General features: G+C 43.8%; 1 protein-coding gene across 2 annotated transcripts in view; it reads left to right on the forward strand.

Moving 5' to 3' along the window:
- Positions 1-387: 387 nt before the first annotated feature.
- Ankrd44 (ankyrin repeat domain 44) overlaps positions 388-20,654 on the forward strand; it is a 297,185-nt gene continuing 276,918 nt past the window's right edge. Inside the window, exon 1 of one of the 2 annotated variants that reach the window (XM_042688237.1) lies at positions 388-611. In XM_042688237.1, coding sequence (XP_042544171.1) covers positions 585-611 — 27 coding nt within the window. In that variant the 5' untranslated portion in view covers positions 388-584. The remainder of the gene's footprint in view (positions 612-20,654) is intronic. The other variant, XM_042688238.1, reaches the window with a different exon arrangement.

A 20,654-nucleotide genomic window follows, 5' to 3' on the forward strand; every position in this document is an offset into this window, starting at 1 on the left:
GGCTTGGCCATCAGTGCTGTCATTGTGTGTGACAGCCATCGGGGGTGGGGTCCGGAGCGGGACTAGCGGTGGCGGGGCGCTCGGAGTCATCCCCGGCGGGGCGCAGGGTGCTGCGGGTACAGGTGCGGGAGAGGAGGGCGGCGCGCGGGGGAGCGGGCGCAGGGCGCGGAGGGGCGCGGAGGGGCGCCGGGGGCTGCGGGCTGCGAGGCGCGGCTGCGGGCGGCAGGAGGCAGCGTCGGCCCAGGCGGCGGCGAGCGAGCGAGGCAGCGCGCGGTGATGTCAGTGGCGGCCGGGCTGGCAGCAGCCGGCACTTCCTGTATAAAGGCGGGCGGGCTGGGCTGCAAACCCCACTAGCCAGTGTCAGCCTCTGGAGGAGGGAGGAGGAGGAGGAGGGACGCGGTGGGAGGAGGAGGAGCAGCAGCAGCGGCAGCAGCAGCAGCAGGGGAGGGCTGTCAAATTCGGGTGCCAGATTCTCCCCCCCTTCCCCCTTTCCCCCGGCGATCCCTTCCGCGGGCCCGGCTTCTGGTGCGTGACATCTGCGGCCCCGGGACCTTGGATGTGGGTGCGCGCGAAGGAGCGGAAGAATGGCAGTGCTCAAACTCACCGACCAGGTAGGGGGCGGCGGTGCCGGCGGGCGGGCGGGCGGGCGGGCGGGGCGGCGCGGCGCCCGCGGGGGGATGGGGGCGCGGCGCGGCGCGGAGCGCGCCCGGAGCTGTTTACTCTGGACGGCGGGGAGGAGCGAGTGCAGCCGCCGGGCGCCCGGGGCCGGGCCGGGGGTGGTTGCGCCGCTCCTGCTGCGCCGTCCCCGCCCTGGGCCTTCGCCCCTGCGCGCGCGCCCGCGTGCTCTCAGGGTTGGGGAGGGGGTGTGTGCGCGCCGGGTGCGGTGGACGCGGGTGGCGGTGGCCTGGCAGGGGGGAGGGGAGGCGTCTCCCCCCTCCTCGTGCTCCCTCCGGTGCTCCCTCCGGCTTCCACCCCACAAGCTGCGCAAGCTCGGGCGCCGCCAGCCTGTGGCTCCCTCCGCACCCCGCCGCTGCGTGTCCCGCGCCAGCAGGAGGGTTAGGGAAGGTGGGCGCAGGGAGGGGAGGGGGGAGGAAGGGTCACAAGCCGGGACCCCTCCCAAACCCAGCCCGAGACCCGGCCACACCGTGTGGGTCGGCAGTCTTGACCCGTTGGATCCGGACAGCCCGACTTCCTCTTTAGTTGCCCGGGGACCCGGGGAGCGGCGCCGCTCGCCGGGGTTGAGTACCGGGTGCAGTGAGGTCGGAGGCTGCGCTCCGCCGGGCGCCGGATGCCCGGCCACCCCGTGCCGGGCTCCATCAGCTGGGTCAGCCGGCACACCGGGCAGCGCTGGAGCCCTCGGGTGGAGAGTGCGCTGAGCACCTGAGTCCGAATGGACTGTGGGATGGAGCCTCGCTCTGTCCAAACCCTGGGCAGGATTTCTGCTGCTTTTAAAGGACGCGGACACTAACAGGCGCCTAACCGAGCTGCAGGACAAACTCTTCGCAGCTCTTGTGTGTGTGTGTGTGGGAGGGGTGGGGGTGCGGAGAAAGAAGAGGAAACAGTTTGGTCCTCCCTGCCCCTCTTTATTCATGAATAAAGACATGAACACTCTTTTGGGCTCTAGCTGAGAGGCAGCCTTGACTTTAACACATAGGGTCAAACCCACATAGGGTCAAACCCTTGTTTCTCAACACCTCAAATTTCTCAACTGGGTTGCCTTTAAAAGCCTTGCTAATTAGTATCCAGCCAGAACATCCTGACGTTTTAGTGTTACTGAATACCCCCAATGATTTGCAAGGATTCGATCTGCCATTTAGGTGAAAACTCAGGTTTATTTGTGGGTGAGGATGGGAAGGAAAAATTGGGAGACAGCAAGGGAAGGGGTGACATTGTCCAAAAAGTAGTGTACCTGACTTATGTAACTGTAACCCCTTTGTACATCACCTTTATAACCACAATAAAAATGGAATTAAAAGTAATCTTAGGTTTGTATTACCTAAGTATTCATCCTTTTTTTTTTCTGGAAGGGTACAGAAATCACTGAGTTTAAATTCATGTTATTGTTAAGTTGTTCAGGAAGAGCAATTGATAATTGTGATGAATCTGTTTAGCACAGATTCCAAAGCATTCATGACTGGAGTAAATTGATACTAGGATTTCCTCTACCTTTGTTCACAAATTTCAATGACTGTTAGACATTTGCTTGTTTGATATGTGACAGTTTTAATGTGTCTTTGTCCTGTCCTGTTCGCTGGTACACCTTACCCTCCTAGTCTACAAATTCCTAAATCTTCAAATAAAAAAGGGTGCTGAAAGGCATTATTATGACAGATGTGAATTTCACATAGAACTTTAGAGTTGCAAAGATGCTAAAGATGATCTAGCCTGCGCAGGATGCTGATAGCTCACATCTGTTGTTCCAGTTACTTGAAGATCAAGTATGGGAGGATCACAGTTCAAGACCAGCCTGGGCAGTAACTCACCCCCTGACCCCCCCCCCTTACCCCCCAAGACCCTTTCTTATTCCATAATTGAATGCAATGATGTGCACCTGTCATCCTGCTACCATGAAAGCCTATACTAGATCGAACACTGGGGGCATAAATTAGCAGCACAAAATAGTGCTAGAGGTTTAGCTCAGTGTCAGAGTGCCTGCCTAGCATAAGTAAAGGCCTAGTTAAAAAAAATCCTAGTTAAAAAAATGTGATGATCTAGCTGAATCACTTGTCTTCTAAGCGAAGAAGCAGATCTGGAGAAAGGGGGCAAATCTTCCTCAAAAATCACATCTATTGGAGTTGGAGGCATGGTTTAGGTGCAGTGAGTGAAAGTGTCAGATAATGAGTTAGAGTACTGGTCTTGGAAAAAACAAAACAACAAAACCAAAATAAAACAAAAGAAATCACAACTGTTGGGCTGGGACTAACTCCTGTCTCTGGCCTTCCTATGCTTTCTGTTAGAGGTTGTAAGATAACCATCTTACACTGAATATGTTGAAAGGGTTAAAGAAGCACCCGTTTGTAAATCAAGATAAGCCGTAGTGAAAAATGAATCATTGGTCTTAGAAAGAAAGGAAGTTATTCATCAGGACTTACCAGAGAAGGGCTTTTAAAGAGTACATCCCCTACCTTCCCCTAGTAAACTAGTATTGCTATGGAGAGTAAGAAGGAGATGTAGAACTTTTATTTGCTCCTATCTCCTGATACATAAAACCATCCTAAGGAGTTCTAAGATTCAAAAACACCTAAAACCACCAGTCCGTTTTGGGCTAAAACTCGAGAAGGCTGGGTGGGGAAGTGGTGTGTGAGGTGGTGGGCGGGGATGGCTTCTGAAGCTTCAGGAAATGGGTCTTTCTTGCCTTATATAGTCTTACTTTTCATTTGAAACTCAGTTCTTAGAAGTTGGTTCTTAGTCTTACCTATATTTTAACAACCTTTTCTTTAAGCATTTCACTTCATCTCTTGGAAACTTCTTGCTGTAGTTTGTAGGGGAAACCCTTGCTCAGTCACTTCATTCTCTCCTTGCCTGAAACACCCTCTTTGTGAGTGTATCTGGGTTTTTTTGCAGTAGCTTTTGGATGATCAGTCTGAGGACATGTTCTTGCTTTTGGTAACAGGGATCACAAGTTGTCTTGGTTGAAGTAAGAGGTGACAACAGGCCATGACATTTTCTGTCCTGCTGGGTGGTGGTTGGCCACTTCAGCAGTCAATCCAGCAGTGACCTCTAAGCCACGCAAGAGAAAGAAGAGTATGTCTTTTTCTAACTGTTTGGGAAAGTAAAAAGTAGGGGGAAGGGAGAGGCCACTGTGGTTTTGAACCTTTTTCTACTATTAAAAGGAACTGGGAGCTCTTGCTACAAACACAGTTGGCATATATCACTTCTGCATTTGTAACTGTGTCTCTTCTGTTTTCCTGTTTGCAGGATACACATCATTTTTATTACAGTGTCAGTGTAAAGGGGGCAACCATCCTAATTGTCCGGAACTGATGGGTTTCCCCTGGCATGTGGTTTAAAACTTGGAAAGTTGCAGGCATCTGGGAGGAATGCAGCATAGTTACTATGCAACATAGTTGCTCAACTAACTATGTAATTAGCATAAATAATTACTTCCTCATAGATGGACATGAAGAGTTTTCTTTGCTTGCTTTGCTTGCCTGCCTGCCTTCCTTCCTTCCTTCCTTCCTTCCTTCCTTCCCTCTCTCCCCCCTCTCTCCTTCCTCCCTCCCTAGCTCCCTCCCTTCCTCCCTCCCTTGCTCCCTCCCTTCCTCCCTCCTTCCTTTCTTTCTTTCCTTTCTTTCTTTCTTTCTTTCTTTCTTTCTTTCTTTCTTTCTTTCTTTCTTTCTTTCTTTCTTTCTTTCTTTCTTTCTTTCTTTCTTTCTTTCTTTCTTCCTTTCTTTCTTTCTTTCTTGTTGTTGGTTTTGAACTCAGAGCCTGGGCCCTGTTCCTGACCTTTTTCCCTTAGGGCCAGGGCTCAACCATTTTGAGCCCCAGCACTACTTCCAGTGTTCTGGTGGCTAATTGGAAATGTCTCACAGACTCTCCTGCCCAGGCTGGCTTTGAATCATCATCCACAGATCTCAGCCTCCTGAGTTGGCAGGATTACAGGCATGAGCCACTGATGCCTGGTTATGAAGAGTTTCGTTATATCTTTGGAAACCAAGATAACTGTAAATAGGAAAAAGACTTGATTACATACAAATATGATCCATTTTGCTTAAGGTAGCCATGAAAACTTTTGCAACACAATATACTACTACACATGCTCACACATACATGCACACACACACACATATATACACGCACATACTGGGTCTTGAACTCAGAGTCTGAGTACTGTCCTTGAGCCTTTTCACTTAATACTACCATTTGAGCCAAAACTTCACTTTTAGCTTTTTCCTGCCTGGGCTGGCTTTGGACTGCAGTCCTCAAATCTTAGCCTCTTCAGCTGGGAGACACTGATGTCCAGTTGCAGTGTGATTTGATATCAATCTTTTTGTGGTCCATCTGCCATACAGTTAAGGCCCTGCATTAGGTGTGTGATTTTGTCTCCAGCCTAGCTCCTTTCCTCAATTTTGTTTCCACAGTTACTAAGCCCAGATGGTGAGCTCTGTAACCGTCCACTGCTCTGTGAGTTTGCTAATGGCAGTAGAATACCAGGTACCTCTGTGAAGATAAAGGCTGGCTGTGGCAGACAAACTGCTTCAGCAGGTGGCCCCTTTGGAGCTTCCTGCCTCGGGGCCTTCTGGTCCAGTGTCCTCTTGCCAAGTCCTAGCTTACATTTGACTCACCCACCTTCTTGCCAAAGACAGTGGCTGGCAGTCATGGCAGTGGCCAGAGACTAAATTTTCTGTAACTCTGAAAGCAGGATTTTCTAGCCCCCTCACGTTGCATATTTTGCTGGGCTGCCCTTGGGACTCACATGGGTCTGTAGAGCATGGTCTGCAAGTGAACAGTCATGCCATCAGGAGGGAAGGGGCAAGAAGGAGTCTGTTCTTTTTGGACCCTTTTCTGGTCTTTTGGGGAACTTGGTGACATGGTTTTGGAAATATCCTTGAGGGCTGGTATTTCATGGCCGGTGCCTAATAAGAGCTTACTTTTATTGTGCTCTGATTGTATGCTGGGCCCTGCTGTGAATCACCCAGGGTCACACAGGAGGTAGGTGGTGGTGTGGTTCCTGTTTCATAGATAGAAAACAGGCAGAGGGTAGGTAGCTAATTGACTCGGTCAAGGGCACACACCCTGTGAGTGATTGAGCAGTGTCTTGCCCTGACAGTCTGATTGCACAGGTGGGGTTCTGGCCACAAGGCTGTACTTTTCATAGTTGAAAGGGCAGCACAAATACAAGACTAATAGCCGCCTGCTCTTGTTTATGGAGGAGCCACTGGGCAAACAGCCTCACCTACATGCCTCCTACTTCTTGGGATCAGCCCACTCTGTCTTAGGAAGGAGCTTCTCTGAGGTCTCTGGTCTTATACTTCACCACTTGAACCACACCCTCTACTTTTATTAATATTTTTTGAGTAGGGTCTTGCTTTTTACTGGGAATAGGCTGTTCTTCAATCTTAGTATTTATTCTTTTTGAGTAGCTGGGATCACAGATATATACCATCATATCTAGCTATTAATTGATTAAGATGGGCTTTGTTAACTTTTTGCCCAAGATAACCTCAAACCTCAATCCTCTTGATTTCAGCCTCCTGAGTAATTAGGGAAGACTTCTTTTTTCTTTTTGGGTCTGGTTGTGGGGCCTGAATGCTGGGCCTGGGCGCTGTCCCTCAGCTCTTTAGCTCAAGGCTAGCACTCTACCACTTGAGCCACAGCGCCACTTCCGGCTTTTTTCTTTTTGCTTATGTGGTGCTGGGGAATCGAACTCAGGGCCTCAGGCATGCAAGGCAAGCGCTCTACCACTGAGCCACCTTCCCAGCCCCTCTTGAGTAATTAGGATTACAACATGAGTCACCTTGCTTGGTGATTAAAAATATATATAACATAAAATATAATCACAATAGGAAACCAACTTGGCAAACAAAAAAGAAAAAAGTTACTATAAGTTACTATTCAAAGCATCTATTCTCAGAGATAATTACTCTTGATGTTTTGTTACATTTCTTACTGGTTTCTAATTCAATACAATTTTCAAACTTTCCAAGTGGTACTGTCAGTTCTTCTCATTGTTCTCTCTCTCTCTCTCTCTCTCTCTTTGGATGCTACTGGGGCTTGAACTTAGAAACTTATACTTGCTAAACAGCCAGTCTGCTATTTTATCCATTCCACCAGCCCTTTTTGCACTGATTATTTTCAAGAGAAAGTCTTACTTTATGTTCTGGCCAGTCTGAACTGTGATAACAAGGCTGGGATAATGTGCCTGCATCCACACCCTGCTGTTGGTTGAGAAATCATCTCATTAAAATTTTTTCTCAAGCTAGCCTCCAATTGCAATTCCTCCCATCTCTGCCTCCCAAATAGTTAGGAGCCACCATGTCTGGCTAGACTGATGATTTTTCTTTTCCTTTTTTTTTAAATTGTAAAATTGTTGTACAGAGGAGTTACAATTACATGGGCAAGATAGCGAGTACATTTCTTATCAAGCATTGTTGCCTCCTCTTTGTTTCCCCTTCCCATCCCTTCCCATACTCCCCCCATCTTCCCCCTAGACTGATGATTTTTCTAAATAACTTATGCTTCTCTTAGATAACCAATTGGCTGCTCTAGTGAAAGTCTAACACTAGTACCCAAGATGTAGCCCTGGATTGATTAAACTCACTTTTTAAAAAGAGTATTTCAAGTTCTACTTCTTTTATTCCTCTAAATAGAGAATAATCAGAAAGGCATCATTCTTGTACCAGAAGTAGGACTGAAACATTCTTTAAAAAGATTTGTTTTAAAGTTTGATTAGATTTCAGTGAAAATTATCTTCCAGAATAGGTCCCTTCCACCCCAAAATTGGGGTTAAATAACTTTACAATTAGTATATATGGTGCAGAATTTCATGCAAATAAGGAGTGCCAGCAGTGTGATAATACAAACATATATAAGCAAAAACCCCCAAAAGGACAAATGCACTAACTTGCTGCTGCTTAGATCACTGTAACTTTTAGGGTCCAGTTTCTTTACTGATTTAAAAACAAAACAGAAAAAAAAGTTATGTGCCTGAAAAAAAAAGATTTGTTTCAATAACATATGTAATTATTTTAAAACTATTGTTATTAACTCATTGTATAACTTAATAGGATTAACTGGTATATCCATATATGTGTACAACAATATCTGAATGGTTATAGGCTAAGATATAACAAGAAATATTTTTAAATAGACAAGAGGTGCAAATAGCTTATAATCTTGTGTCTTTCATTTTTGTGTGGTAGCTACGGTACTTTGTTTCTCTAAGAAAATTCCAAGTGAGGAAAAAAAAATCCACAATTAAATAGACCTGAAAACTCCACAATGAAACCCAATATCCATAAAGATGAGCCAGAATAGTCCTCTTTGGAGATTTTGGGGATTTAGCACTATTTGAAAGTCTCTTAAGTGCAAAAACTACACGTGACTGGCTTGACATCGTATGCTCAAATAACAAAACTCCAAACGCAAACATTTAAAAATGTTTGTAGATGGCTAGAAGTGATACAGAATTATGATGCTTTAGCAATGCTAGGGAATACAATTAAATATTCACCTGGAGGGGGAGTGGCTCAAGTGGCTCAGTTCCCCTAGCAGGGGCATGGCCTTGAGTCCAATCTCAGTTAGCCCAGCCCACCCCCCAAGAATCAATATTACTGGAGAACAAATGTGAACCAGGACAGTGCAGCTAAACCTAGCATATATGGTCACCTGCAGAGTCATTCATTTGAATTTAGCTCAAGCTTGCCAGTGGCAGCAAACAAGTCTGACAAACAGACTAGTCCCTGTGTTTTGAGTCAGGTCTGCTCTAGAGCAGGTATTGTGAAGCCTGTTTTTTAAACATGGCCTCCAGCTCCCACATCAGCTCTGATCAGTAGGTGGCCAGTTGCGGGAGCAGGTTAGTGAGTCTTTCTGCTTTTCAGTTGAAGAGGGCAAGTCCATGCTTACTTAGCAAGTAAGTAAAAGTCAACTCTGTGGGTTCCATTGGACTGGATGCTTTGCTGGTGCCTTAGCTCTGCCCTGCCCTGTCCCTTCTGTGACTCAGACCCTACAATAGTTTGAGTATTTTCCTTACATGTAGTTTTGAAGCATGTATTTGCACATAAGCTTTAGTTACCTGGGTGTCCAGGTAACAAGGTCAGTCAAGTTCATGTTCCTGAAGAAGAATCCAGTGTCATGGCTTGCAAATGGATTCTCATTCTTTGCTCTACTTAAAGAGAATCCAGAATTGTCTGTCTTATAGATCCTTCCTTTATTATTCTTTTGTCATTCCTTTGTCAATATCATATTTGCCTCTGGCTGCTTTCAGAGGTTGAAATGAATGATTCCAGCTTCAAATGATGACACATATTTGTTTCTTTTTTTGCTTATTAGGCAGGAACTTTTACCATTTAGTCAAACCTCTAGGCCTTTTTTTGTGCTGGCTATTTGGGGTAGGGTGTCACTTCCTGTCTTCTATTATAGCTAGGTTGACCGGTGTATATCACTACATCCAACTCTCAGTTAAGAGCTTAGTGTAAGTTTCTTTTCTATTTATGCCCAGGCTAGCTTTGAACCATGTTTCGTCCAATCTTAGCTTCCCAAGTAGCTAGATTTATAGGCATGATTATTATAGTGCTCAGTACATTTTCGTATTTTTCAAGAATATTTTTACTTGCTTTTTTTTTTTTTTTTTAGAAAATGGAAAGTTTTTCTAGGACTCTAATTGACCTAAAGCAATAAGACGTATATGGTGTAGGGCTGGTGTAGTATTGTATATTTATAGTCCAGCTATTATTGAGGCAAAGGCAGAAAGATAAAGAGTTCAAGGCCAACCTGGGCAAATAACCTTATCTCAAAAAACAAAATACCAACCAAAGGACTGGGGCACAGCTCAAGTATAGAATACTTTGGCTCAGTTCCCTGGACAGTAAAAACTAGATGGCCACTTTTGGGGTATGTCCAATTTTACTAAACCAATATGTTCATTTCTTAGTTTTTGCCAGAGCCTTCACTATCCCAGTTTAACTTTCTAAGATATCTTTAATTCCAAAAAAAAAAAAAAAAAAAAACCCTTTCTGCCCCAAGGAAGCTTCCAGAGTTCTTCGTAAAATTAAGAGATGTGTAGGAACATCTGTGTGTTCTTGGCATGGAAATTTAATGACAGTTAAGCTGTCTTGAAAAGTTTCAGTACTGAACTTTTGTTTTCCTTTGGTTTATTTAAAAAATAGCAGTTTAAGACTTGAAAGACTTGGATTCTACCCATGGTTCTAACAGTTGTAGGGCTTTCAACACCAAGCCCTTGGCCTTGGGTTCCTTTAATACTGTATAAGTAGGGGTGGAGGATGGAGAATCCTTTAAGTTCTTTTAGGCTCTAGCATTGTAAGAAAGTTTCCAACATAGCTCTGTGTGGGTCTCTCTTCTACTTCTGAAATCGGCAGAGGACACTTGCAAAGACAGAAAAGTAGGCAGAAGAGTTCAAATCACCTGAGACAAACTAGCCAAGTGAGCCAAGTGAGCTTGTGAGTGAGCCAAGTGGGCCAGTGAGCCAAGCAATAGCTGGTGCGTAATGGCCAAAAGTGGCTACTGTCTGAACCCCAGGGATGAGTAATATGGCTTAGTGAGCTTCAATTTGGGAAAGAAAAGTATTACAATTCATATTTCTGTGTGTGTGTGTGTGTGTGTGTGGTGTGTGTGTGTATGCACACATGCACTGGTATTTGGCCTTAAACTCAAAGCCTGGGCACTTTCCCTTAACTTTTTTGCTCTCTGTCTCAGTCTCTCTGTCTCTGTCTCTTTCTCTTTCTCTCTCTCTCACTTGAATTACAGTCCTACTTCTGGCTTTTTTTTGTTGTTGGTGGTTGTGGGGCTTCAGCTCAGGCCTGGATGCTGTCCCTGAACTTTTCTTTATTTTTTTTTTTTTTTGTCAGTCGTGGGGCTTGAACTCTGGGCCTGGGCGCTGTCCCTCAGCTCTTCAGCTCAAGGCGAGCGCTCTACCACTTGAGGTTCAGCGCCACTTCCGGTTTTCTGGTGGTTTATTGGAGATAGGAGTCTCACGGTCTTTCCTGCCCGGGCTGGCTTTGAACCGCGATCCTCAGATCTCAGCCTCCTGAGTAGCTAGGATTACAGGCGTGAGCCACCAGCGCCCTGCTTGTCCCTGAACTTTTCTGTTCAAGGCTCGCGCTCTACCACTAAGCCTCAGCACCACTTCTGGTTTTCTGGTAGTTAAGTGGAGATAAGAATCTCACAGATTTTCCTACCCAGACTGGCTTTGAACCATGATCCTTAGGTCTCAGCCTCCTGAGTATCTAGGATTACAGGCGTGAGCCACTGGTTCTGGCTTATGCTTTTATTTAAACTGTGGAGTTGTAAAAGAGGACACGAAGTTACAAGGACTCAAAATAATGTCACTCTTAGTTGCATAGGAAGTGGCTGTTGGTGGCAGTTTTCATGGTTTCAGTGTGGCTTTAGGCATGTTCATGTATCTTCTTGTATTTCTGCATTCATGTAAGGTCTTCTGTAGCATTCTTAATGTAAATTGTTCTTTAACATTCTTAGCATAAGCTTAACAAGTAGCCCCTATGACTTGAGTATATTATTGTTCCCAGTAAGTTAGAAGCCAAGTGGCTAAGGTCTTAGACCCTGGGCATCTCCGCATACTTAGGCATCTTGGGCCCTGAGGTAAGAGTAATGTTTAGTTGCTAAGGTTCCCTCTCTTAGCAGCTAAGAAGAAACAATCTTCTTCTAAGGAGCCCTGCTTGTTTGCAAACTCTCTTGTATCAAGAGTCCAGGAGACTGTACTTTGGGACACAGGGAATATTAGAGAATCCTCATTTGAACAATTTTTGAAACTATAATGTGGGAATGATATATGTAAGAGAATACTGAAATTGACATTTGGAAATCTGGGTTATAGGCACAGTTCTGCTCCTAACTAGTTCTTTCAGTCTTCCTGTGGTACAACTTGATTGTAAAATGGGCATTAATAATATTTGCTTTCTGGGGGAAGTTGTGACAGTCAACCAAATAGGAAATGTTTTGTACAACCAGTGGTCATTTGTTGACACTTGATAAACAGTAAATGCATCCTAACTCCTTTGTCCAAATTAAGGAGACATATATATTTGCTGGTCATGGGGCTTGAACTCTGGGCCTAGGAGCTGCCCCTGAGCTCTTTTTTTTTTTTTTTTTTTGGTTGTGGGGCTTGAACTCTGGGCCTGGGTGCTGTCTCTCAGTTCTTTAGCTCAAGGCTAGTACTTTACCACTTGAGCCACAGCACCACTTCTGGTTTTCTGGTGGTTTATTGGAGATAAGAGTCTCATGGACTTCCCTGCCCTGCCTGGCCCTGAATCGTGAATCTCATATCTTGACTTCCTGAGTAGCTAGGATTACAAGGGTGAGCCACTGGCACCCGGCTCTTCCTGAGCCCTTTTGCTCAAGGCTAACGCTTTATTACTTTGAACCACAGTTGTACTTTGGTTTTCTAGTAGTTACTTGGAGACCAGAGTCTCATGGACTTTCCTGCCAGGTCTGGCTTAGAACTGCAGTCCTCAGATTTCAACCTCCTGAGTAGCTAAGAGTATAGGCATGAGTCACCAGCGGCTAATGAGAACAGTATTTTATGGTTGATTTAAGTCTCTGAGAACATGATTTTAGTTTTATATATATATATTTTAGGTTTGTAACTTCAGTCTGGCATTCTTTCTCTTTCACTTAAACAACATTGGTACAAAGACTGTTTCATTTTTGTATGAAATTCCCCCATACTTAGATTTGAGTTGTAGTTTTTCTATTTCCTTCAAAGCTAGTGCTCTCCCACTTGAGCTACAGCTCCACTTCCTGGTTTTTTTTTTTATGGTTAAGTAGACAGGAATTTCCTGCTTGAGCTAGCTTTGAACTATGATATTCAGATCTCAGTCTCCTGAGTAGCTATGGACACACTTAGCTGAATTGTGGCAGTTTGAGTCCTAATGGTCTTCTTTCCTTTTGGTTTTATCCTTTCAAATTCATTAATTTAGCTGAAAAATCTTCTGTTTTAATAGATTTAGAAGGCTGCGTAGATTTTGAAAAGATCCTGAGGGTTTTTTTCCCCAGTCACTCTTGATTTACATTGTTGAAAAGAACTCTGAAAATGACTGCCACTTCCTCCTCGCACAAGTACAGAACTGACTTTTTGAGGAAGTGTGTAAATACAAAATAATTTGAGGGCTGGGAAGGTGGCTCAGTGGTAGAGCGTTTGCCTTGCATGCCTGAGGCCCTGGGTTCGATTCCTCAGCACCACATAAGCAGAAAAAAAAAAGCTGGAAGTGGTGCTGTGGCTCAAGTGGTAGAGTGCTAGCCTTGAGCTGAAGAGCTGAGGGACAGCACCCAGGCCCAGAGTTCAGGCCCCACAACCGAACCGCCCCCCCAAAAAATTTGATAGAGTGAAAGAAGTTACCATGACAGAAGTTCTGAAAGCCTGGTGTAAAAATTTAAGTCTTGAGCATGAGTATGTAAATGATATAGGAAATCATCAGCTTTGCTGAAAACAAAAAGTGATCAACAACTTAGATTGTCTAGGGTGAACAAAGATGGAGAAAGGAATGGTGGATGAGCCGTAATGCTCAATGTGAAGATGGATGTTGGTTACTTGAAGGGATGTATGAGGTTGGGAGGGGTGGGGCAAACGATGGAAGGGTGACATCACTCAAGGTGCATTTTACTCATAAAGTGACATGCTGCATTGAAACCCCTTTGTACAACTATCTAAAGACAAAGACAAGCCTTACATTGTACAAGGGATTTTATTTTACTTATATTGTATTGGCTTATGTTGAATGTTATACAGAGGGGCTTCATTATGACACTTTTGGACATGCATTAATATATACTGCTCCCCTGTAAAAAGGGTCTTTTGTTTTTTTTTTGGTTCTAGTTCTGAGGCTTGGGTTCTATCCCTTAGCATTTTTGCTTAAGGCTAGTGAGCTACCACTTGAACCACAGCTCCACTTTCACCCTTTTTTTTTTTTTTTGGCTGCTGATTGGAGATAAGAGTATTGTGGATTTTCCTGCGCAGGCTGGCTTTGAACTGTGATTTTCAGATCTCAGTCTCCTGAGTAGCTGGGATTACAGGCATGAGCCACCAGCACCTTAGCTAATAAAGGTATTTTAAATTGGAGTCTTTCTTCTCCTCTTTTAGAGCTATAGAACATTATCTAAAGAAGATATATGTTAAATATCATTGACTATGCATACTTATTTTTATTCTAAAAATCTGTTTTAGTTTAGTAGAGATATAGGGCAAAATATAAATAGTCATAGGAAAATGAAAATGACAGTTGGTACAATAAAGGAGAGTAAAGAAACATAGAAGAAAAAAATCCATTTTTTAATAGAAGGGGTGGTCCAGCACTGGTAGCTCATGCCTATAATCCTCACTAATTGGGAAGTTGAGGATGGAAAGGATTGAGGTTCACAAGGCAAAAAAAGTTCTGTCTTGGAAATAACAAATGAAAACTGGGACTGGAAGTATGGCTTAAGTGTTAGAGCACCAGCCTAGCATCAAGACCCTTAGTTTAAACCTCAGTATGACCAATAAAAAGGAGGGTGGATGGGCTGGGAAGGTGGCTCAGTGGTAGAGCGCTTGCCTTGCAGGCCTAAGGCCCTGGGTTCCATTCCTCAGCACCACATAAGAAAAAAGAAAAAAACCGGAAGTGGCGCTGTAGCTCAAGTGGTAGAGTGCTAGCCTTGAGCTGAAGAGCTGAGGGACAGCGCCCAGGCCCAGAGTTCAGGCCCCACAACCAAAAAAAAAAAAAAAAAAAGAGGAGGGTGGAGTTGTGGGGGAAGGATATTGGAAGGAAGTTGAAGGTCTGGTAGGAGGAGGCCTGTGTTTGTTTCTGAGGGGTACAGATGCTCGTGAACTTTTCCTTGAAGTAAGAAACATTGACTTCGGCTCTTCATTCTTGGAGTTCTAGGGTTGGCAAGTGGAAGTTATTTACTTAAGCTGCAGAAGAAAATGAGCAGAGCTGAGAGGCTCGGAAGGCTGAGAAGAATCTCTGGCTGCAGTGGTCCATGAGAGGCCCCAAAGTTTGACTTAGTACCTAGCACCTGCTTTACACCGAGGGCAGCAGGGTGGAGGGAGTGTCTATGCCTGGGAACTTTACTTTTTCAGTCACCCATCTGGAGACTGAAGAGTACTTTTTATTTTAACCTCCACTCTTGCTGTGATTAAGCTGCAAGATGCTGGCAGATGCTGGCTGATCCTTCTGCCTCTTGGGTCTTATTTTCCCTAAGAATAGAGGGTATTAGCTTGGGGTGATCTTGTTACAGTCTTCTATAGCCCTCACCAGACTGCCAGACTATTATCCACAGACCAGCCTACCATCTGATTTTAAGTCGCCCATAAGCTAAGAATGATGTTTACATTATTAAGTGGCTGAAGATTACAAGAATAATGCAGTGCTTAAAAATTTACTGAAATTCCCATTTCTGTGTCCATAGTGAAGGTATGCTAGAAGCACCTTCCCTTGTTTGTTGATGTGTCATTTGTGCCACAGGGGACAAAAAGTGGGTGGAATAGAGTGTTTGGGGCAAAGCTGAAAATATGTCCTATCAGGTCTGACACAGAACAAGCCTGCCAAGCCCCTTCTACCCAAGGCTGGACAAGTGAGCGCACGTTTCTGTAGTGCAGTGGTTGGTTCTGAGCTTGCCCTTGTGACCACCTGGGCTGTACTTTGATCTAGACTAAACTAGCTAAAGATGGGAACCCTTGTTGTCTTTTACTCCAGGAGAGAGTAGAAGCTGAGTTAGCTTTCTTGGTATGCTTTTAATTAAAAAAAAAAATTCCTCCTTAAACAATAGTTTGTTTGTACCCAGACTTTTTCTCCCTCTAGGAATCACTGTGGAAAAGGAACCATATGTTGATATTTTAAATCACTCACCATTTAAACTGGATTTTTTTAGACTCCAGATGTGGACCCAGAAACAGTTAAAAAAACAAAACAAAACTTGTATGCTCAAAGAGCCCGAGATGGGGGGAAGGGCTCTTACCTCTTAGAACTGAGAGTGAAGCAGAAGTCTTAATATTTTCTACTTCCCATTGTGTGCTAGAAATACTATTCTTAGTTTTTAGATACTCTAAATTAGTATAGAGCGGGAAGTGGCTTTAATTTTAGGGAAGGCTAACTTTAAACAAATATCTTTTGAAGGTGGAATTAACTATTATAAGTAGAAATTGTGAGATTAAAAAGAAAATATGCTATTTGTACAACATCTCATTGTTCTACAAGATTCATTCAGAAGAGAAGTGTGGTGGTTTCTGTAAAAATCTGTGTATGTACATATGTATGTGCATATGTGCATGTGTGTGTGTGTGTGGTTTTTTAAAATACATTTTTTATTGTAAAGATACTGTACAGAGGGGTTACAGTTACATGAGTAAGGTAATGAGTACATTTTCTCTCAAGCATTCTTACCCACTCCTTTGTTTTTCCCCTAATGCATGTGGTTTTTTACTATGAGCTTCATCAAAGTCGAAGTATCTGTCTGTGATTCCTGTACTCCTTGTGACTTGTGCCTGGAGTTATGCTCCATTTTAGAAGATGGGCACTGAGGTCCTCTTGTCTTCAGCTTCTCCAACTAGCTAGGATTGTAGGTGGACATTTTGAAGAGTTAGTGAGGAGCAGAAGATGAGTCAATTGATATTTCTTGTTACCATTCATCTAAAAGTTAGCTTTAGCCAGACATGGTAATACATGCTATAATCCTAGTTACCAGGGAAGCAGAAATTCAGAAGATCATGGTTCTAAGTCAGCCTGAGCACAAAATTTAACAAGAACCATGTCAACCAACAGCTATGTGTTGGGAAACATGAACGTAGAATCCTAGCTACTCAGAAAGCACTGGTAGGAGGATGGAGTCCTCCCAAGCCAATCTCTGGCAAGAAGCATAAGATCCTATCTGAAAAGAATTAAAACACAAAAAGAGCTGCGAGTGTGAATCAAGCTGTAGAGTACCTGTGTAGCAAGCACAAAGTCTTGAGTTCAAACCTGCAAAACTGTACTGCAAACAACAACAACAAAATACACTAACTACATTAGAAATAATTAAGACCAAAGATGCTTATTTTATAAATAAATTTATATAGTATTTAACTGTAGAGAATATTGACAATGACATAGAAACTGAGATAATAACACCATACATTATCTGGAGGAGATGGCAGGTGGACACTTGCATTTCTATTTGTAGAGGGAGAACTAAAGCCATTGCTTGCGACTTAGCTCACAGATTCTTAGCAGAGGTAGAACGCTTGTTTGTTTGTTTTTTCTGACTTAGTCTGAAGTACATTTCCATTTGCCTGTTCTGTTCTTAAACTGCACAAATTACGTGTCACTTCTACAGTTTTATTTAGGATATGGCTAAAACACTCTAAACACCCTGTGATAAAATACTCAAGGTAGACGCCTGGGTAATTATGACATGGTTTTAGTATCATATCATATCAACTGCATTACCCAGATTACAATGTGTCACTCTGAAGTGAGTCTGGAAGGCATGTGCATGTGTCTGGGGCTGAAGGAGAGGGCCTTATTGTCTCCAATTTGGGGGGAGATCTTTGTGATATTCAGAAAATGGTGGAACTTCATTCCTGTTTGAAAACACTAGTAATTGGTAATAGTCCCGCAGAACTAGGGTTCCCCACTTCTTTCCCAAATACTTCCACAAGGTGTTTTTTTTTCTGTTTTGGATTTTTTTTTTTTTTTTTTTTTTGAAGACCGGTCATGGGATCTGAACTCTGGGCCTGGGCGCCGTCCTTCAGCTCTTCAGCTCAAGGCTAGCGCTCTACCAATTGAGCCACAGCGCCACTTCCGGCTTTTTTTCTTTTTGCTTATGTGGTGCTGAGGAATCAAACCCAGGGCCTCAGGCATGCAAGCCAAGCGCTCTACCACTGAGCCACCTTCCCAGCCCCTGCTTTGGAATTTAATGAGATGCATATGAAGTTGGCTTGTCAGAGATTGCTCAGCTGCACCTATGCACACTTTCATTTTCCTTTTCCATAAAGGGGCAGGGGCAGGTTTCTTTGCTCTGTCTCACTCTGTTTTAGTTCCTTGATTAGTTTGTGAACATTCATTTGCTCTTCACTTATAGGAGAAAATGTCCCCTCCTATTGTTTAAAATATGCTGGGTTCCATTAACCCAGTAGTAGATTAATAGTAATTGTTGAATAAATAACCTATTGGCAGTCTCTGTTTTTGTGTTTTCTTCTCTACCATCTATGCCACTATTTTTTTCCCCCTGTGTGTCCTGAAGTTGAACTCAGGGCCTTGCGCTCTTGCTTGGCATTCTTACTCATGGTTGGTGCTCTTGCACTTGTGCAATGTCTCCACCATGGCTTTTTGCTGGTTAACCGGGCATGGAGTCTTGAGGACTTTTCTACCCAGGCAGTCTTCCAGCCTCCATTCTCTAGGTCTCAGTCTTCTGAGTAGCTAGGATTAAAGTGTGAGCCACAGATGCCAGCTTCACTTTTTAAATTTACCTTTTTGCCTTCCTCCTGGGATCTTACTAATGAAGGGAGGAAAGACAGGAAGTGATTAATTTTTTGTCATGTAAATAGCCCTAGTGAAAGGATTGGTGGTGAGAAAAATGGTTGAGTTTTGGGGTAGCATTTTATTGGGATGCCTTGTTAACTTTGTATAGCTAAGAACTCCTGGCTGGTCACTTAGTGCCTCAGGTCCTGGGCAGATGGCAAACAACTTTCCTCTCAGCGCTCACTAGTCAAGAAATAGAACAGGAGGAAATTTTTGCTCAACCATGTTTGCATTCTGAAGATTTTAGACAGGCTTTGACTGTCTAAGGTCTTGCACAGGAAGTCACTGTTGATGTGACCTCTTAGTCTCAAGCTTCTGGTCTCATTGGACAAAGGAGCTATAGAGTGTGGTTCTAAGCAACATTTTAACCCAGACTGCTATCTACAAAAGAGATTTGTAAATAGCTATCCCCTTGTACATCTTTTAGTTGACATGTGAAGTTAGAAAGATACAAAAGAGCCGGGCGCCAGTGGTTCATGCCTGATCCTAACTACTCAGGAGGCTGAGATCTGAGGATGGTGGTTCAAAGCCAGCCCGGGCAGGAAAGTCCGTGAGACTCTTACCTCCAACCACTAGAAAACTGGAAGTGGTGCTGTGGCTCAAGTGGTAGAGTGCTGGGCTCTTCTTGAGCTAAAGAGCGTAGGGAAAGCGCCCAGGCCCAAAGTTCCAGCCTCAGGACGGACACACAAAAAAAAAAAAGAAAAAAAGAAAGATACAAAAGATGCAATTCCTGCTACAATATAAACATTGATTGTTAAAGTGAAAACATTATATCATTGTTTAAAATCTAGTGAATGGAATTTAAACACCATTGTGATTTGATGTGTCAGCACCTAAAAAGCACCAGAACAAGCACTTCTTTGGTAGTTGAAACTTTATATTGCTGCTGTTTCTCCATGAACTTATACATCATTGTATAAGAAGTATAAATTCATAGACCTGGTTATTTTATGACATTTTGCAACAAAAATATAATCCTATAAGGATAAAGTGATGTTCTGGATTGAGTTTTTATCTTTACAATTATTAATAATTTGTGGAAGCATGAATATATTACAAATTTTAATAAATTATTTATAAAGTATGTAAAGACATTCTTTTTTTTTTTTTTGGGTCCGGTCGTGGGGCCTGAACTCTGGGCCTGGGCACTGTCCCTCAGCTCTTCAGCTCAAGGCTAGTGCTCTACCACTTGAGCCACAGCACCACTTCTGGCTTTTTTCTTTTTGCTTATGTGGTGCTGAGGAATCGAACCCAGGGCCTTGAGCATGCAAGGCAAGCGCTCTACCACTGAGCCACCTTCCCAGCCCCTGTAAAGACATTCTTATTTGAAATGCATATCCTTCCCCCCCTCCTTTTTTCCCTTTTATCTTTTTTTTTTCCTTCCTTTTCATTCATCCCAGGATGTCCTTGCATTTGCTCTATAGCACAGGCTGGCCTTGAACTCACAATTCTCCTGCTTCTACCTCCCAAATACTGGGATTATAGGCATGAACCACCACACCTAGCTGAAATGCATTTTCTGCTCTCTTGTTAGGGCATTGAAGTATAGTTTCATGTATTAGAGAAGAATATACTTATTGGTATGATGAGGAAAGAGTATTTCTTTCCTTCTTTCCATCTTGCTTTTCCTTTTTTTCTTTTTTCTTTTAGTGTGTGTGTGTGTCTGTGTGGCTGTGTGTCTGTGTGTCTGTGTGTGTGTCAGTCCTGGGGCTTGTCCTCAGGGCCTGAGCACTGTCTCTGAGATTTTTTTGCTTAAGGCTTGAGCCACAGCTTACTTCTGGCTTTTTTGGTAGTAGATCGTTTATTGAGAGGATGTTCTCCTGAGTTGAGCTGTCTGATTTTGAAGGGGTCCTTTCCTTGGCACCAAGGCTTTCCCTCAGTCCAGATCAGAAATGGTGACAGGTCCCTCTGCCTCAGGTCCACTAGAAGGAAAGAAGTGAAGAGGGAGGTAGACGGAAGCTGCAGTGAGCCCTGCACAGGCATCTGTGTTTCAGGACAGGGTCCATACAGATGCAGAGGAGCCTGCCAATGCCCTGCAAAGCCGTCTTTACTCTAGTGCTGCAGGCCCCAGCCTAGGAACCATGGAAGTGCCTTGTCATCTTGGGAGTGATCTGGATCCCATGTCCCCTGGATTGTCATCAGCTGCCTGTGTACTATTACTGGTCACCTGATGTGAATGACAGACACAGTGGACAGAACTGTTCACCTTTGACAGTCCAAGCTTGCAAGTGTGAAAAGCCAGCCGACTTGGTGGTAAAAGTTTTACCTATGGAAGACCAGTTAGAGATAAGCTATAATAGCTTTCAATTCATCTCAGTGAAAAGTGCTTCAAATGAATTCACCCATCATACCATTTCCTTCACCATCTTTGTGTTTCTGTAGGATACGTCCAGTGATCAGATACAGGAGGGAAAGTTGGTTTTGTAGGTGGGGGTGTGGACAGTATTGGAAGTTGACCTGGTTCTCTATGAGGATTTCCTCTCAGAGGTG

This window comes from Dipodomys spectabilis, unplaced genomic scaffold (genome assembly GCF_019054845.1).
Source record: "Dipodomys spectabilis isolate Male_0828 unplaced genomic scaffold, ASM1905484v1 ptg000115l, whole genome shotgun sequence".
Lineage (NCBI taxonomy): Eukaryota > Metazoa > Chordata > Mammalia > Rodentia > Heteromyidae > Dipodomys > Dipodomys spectabilis.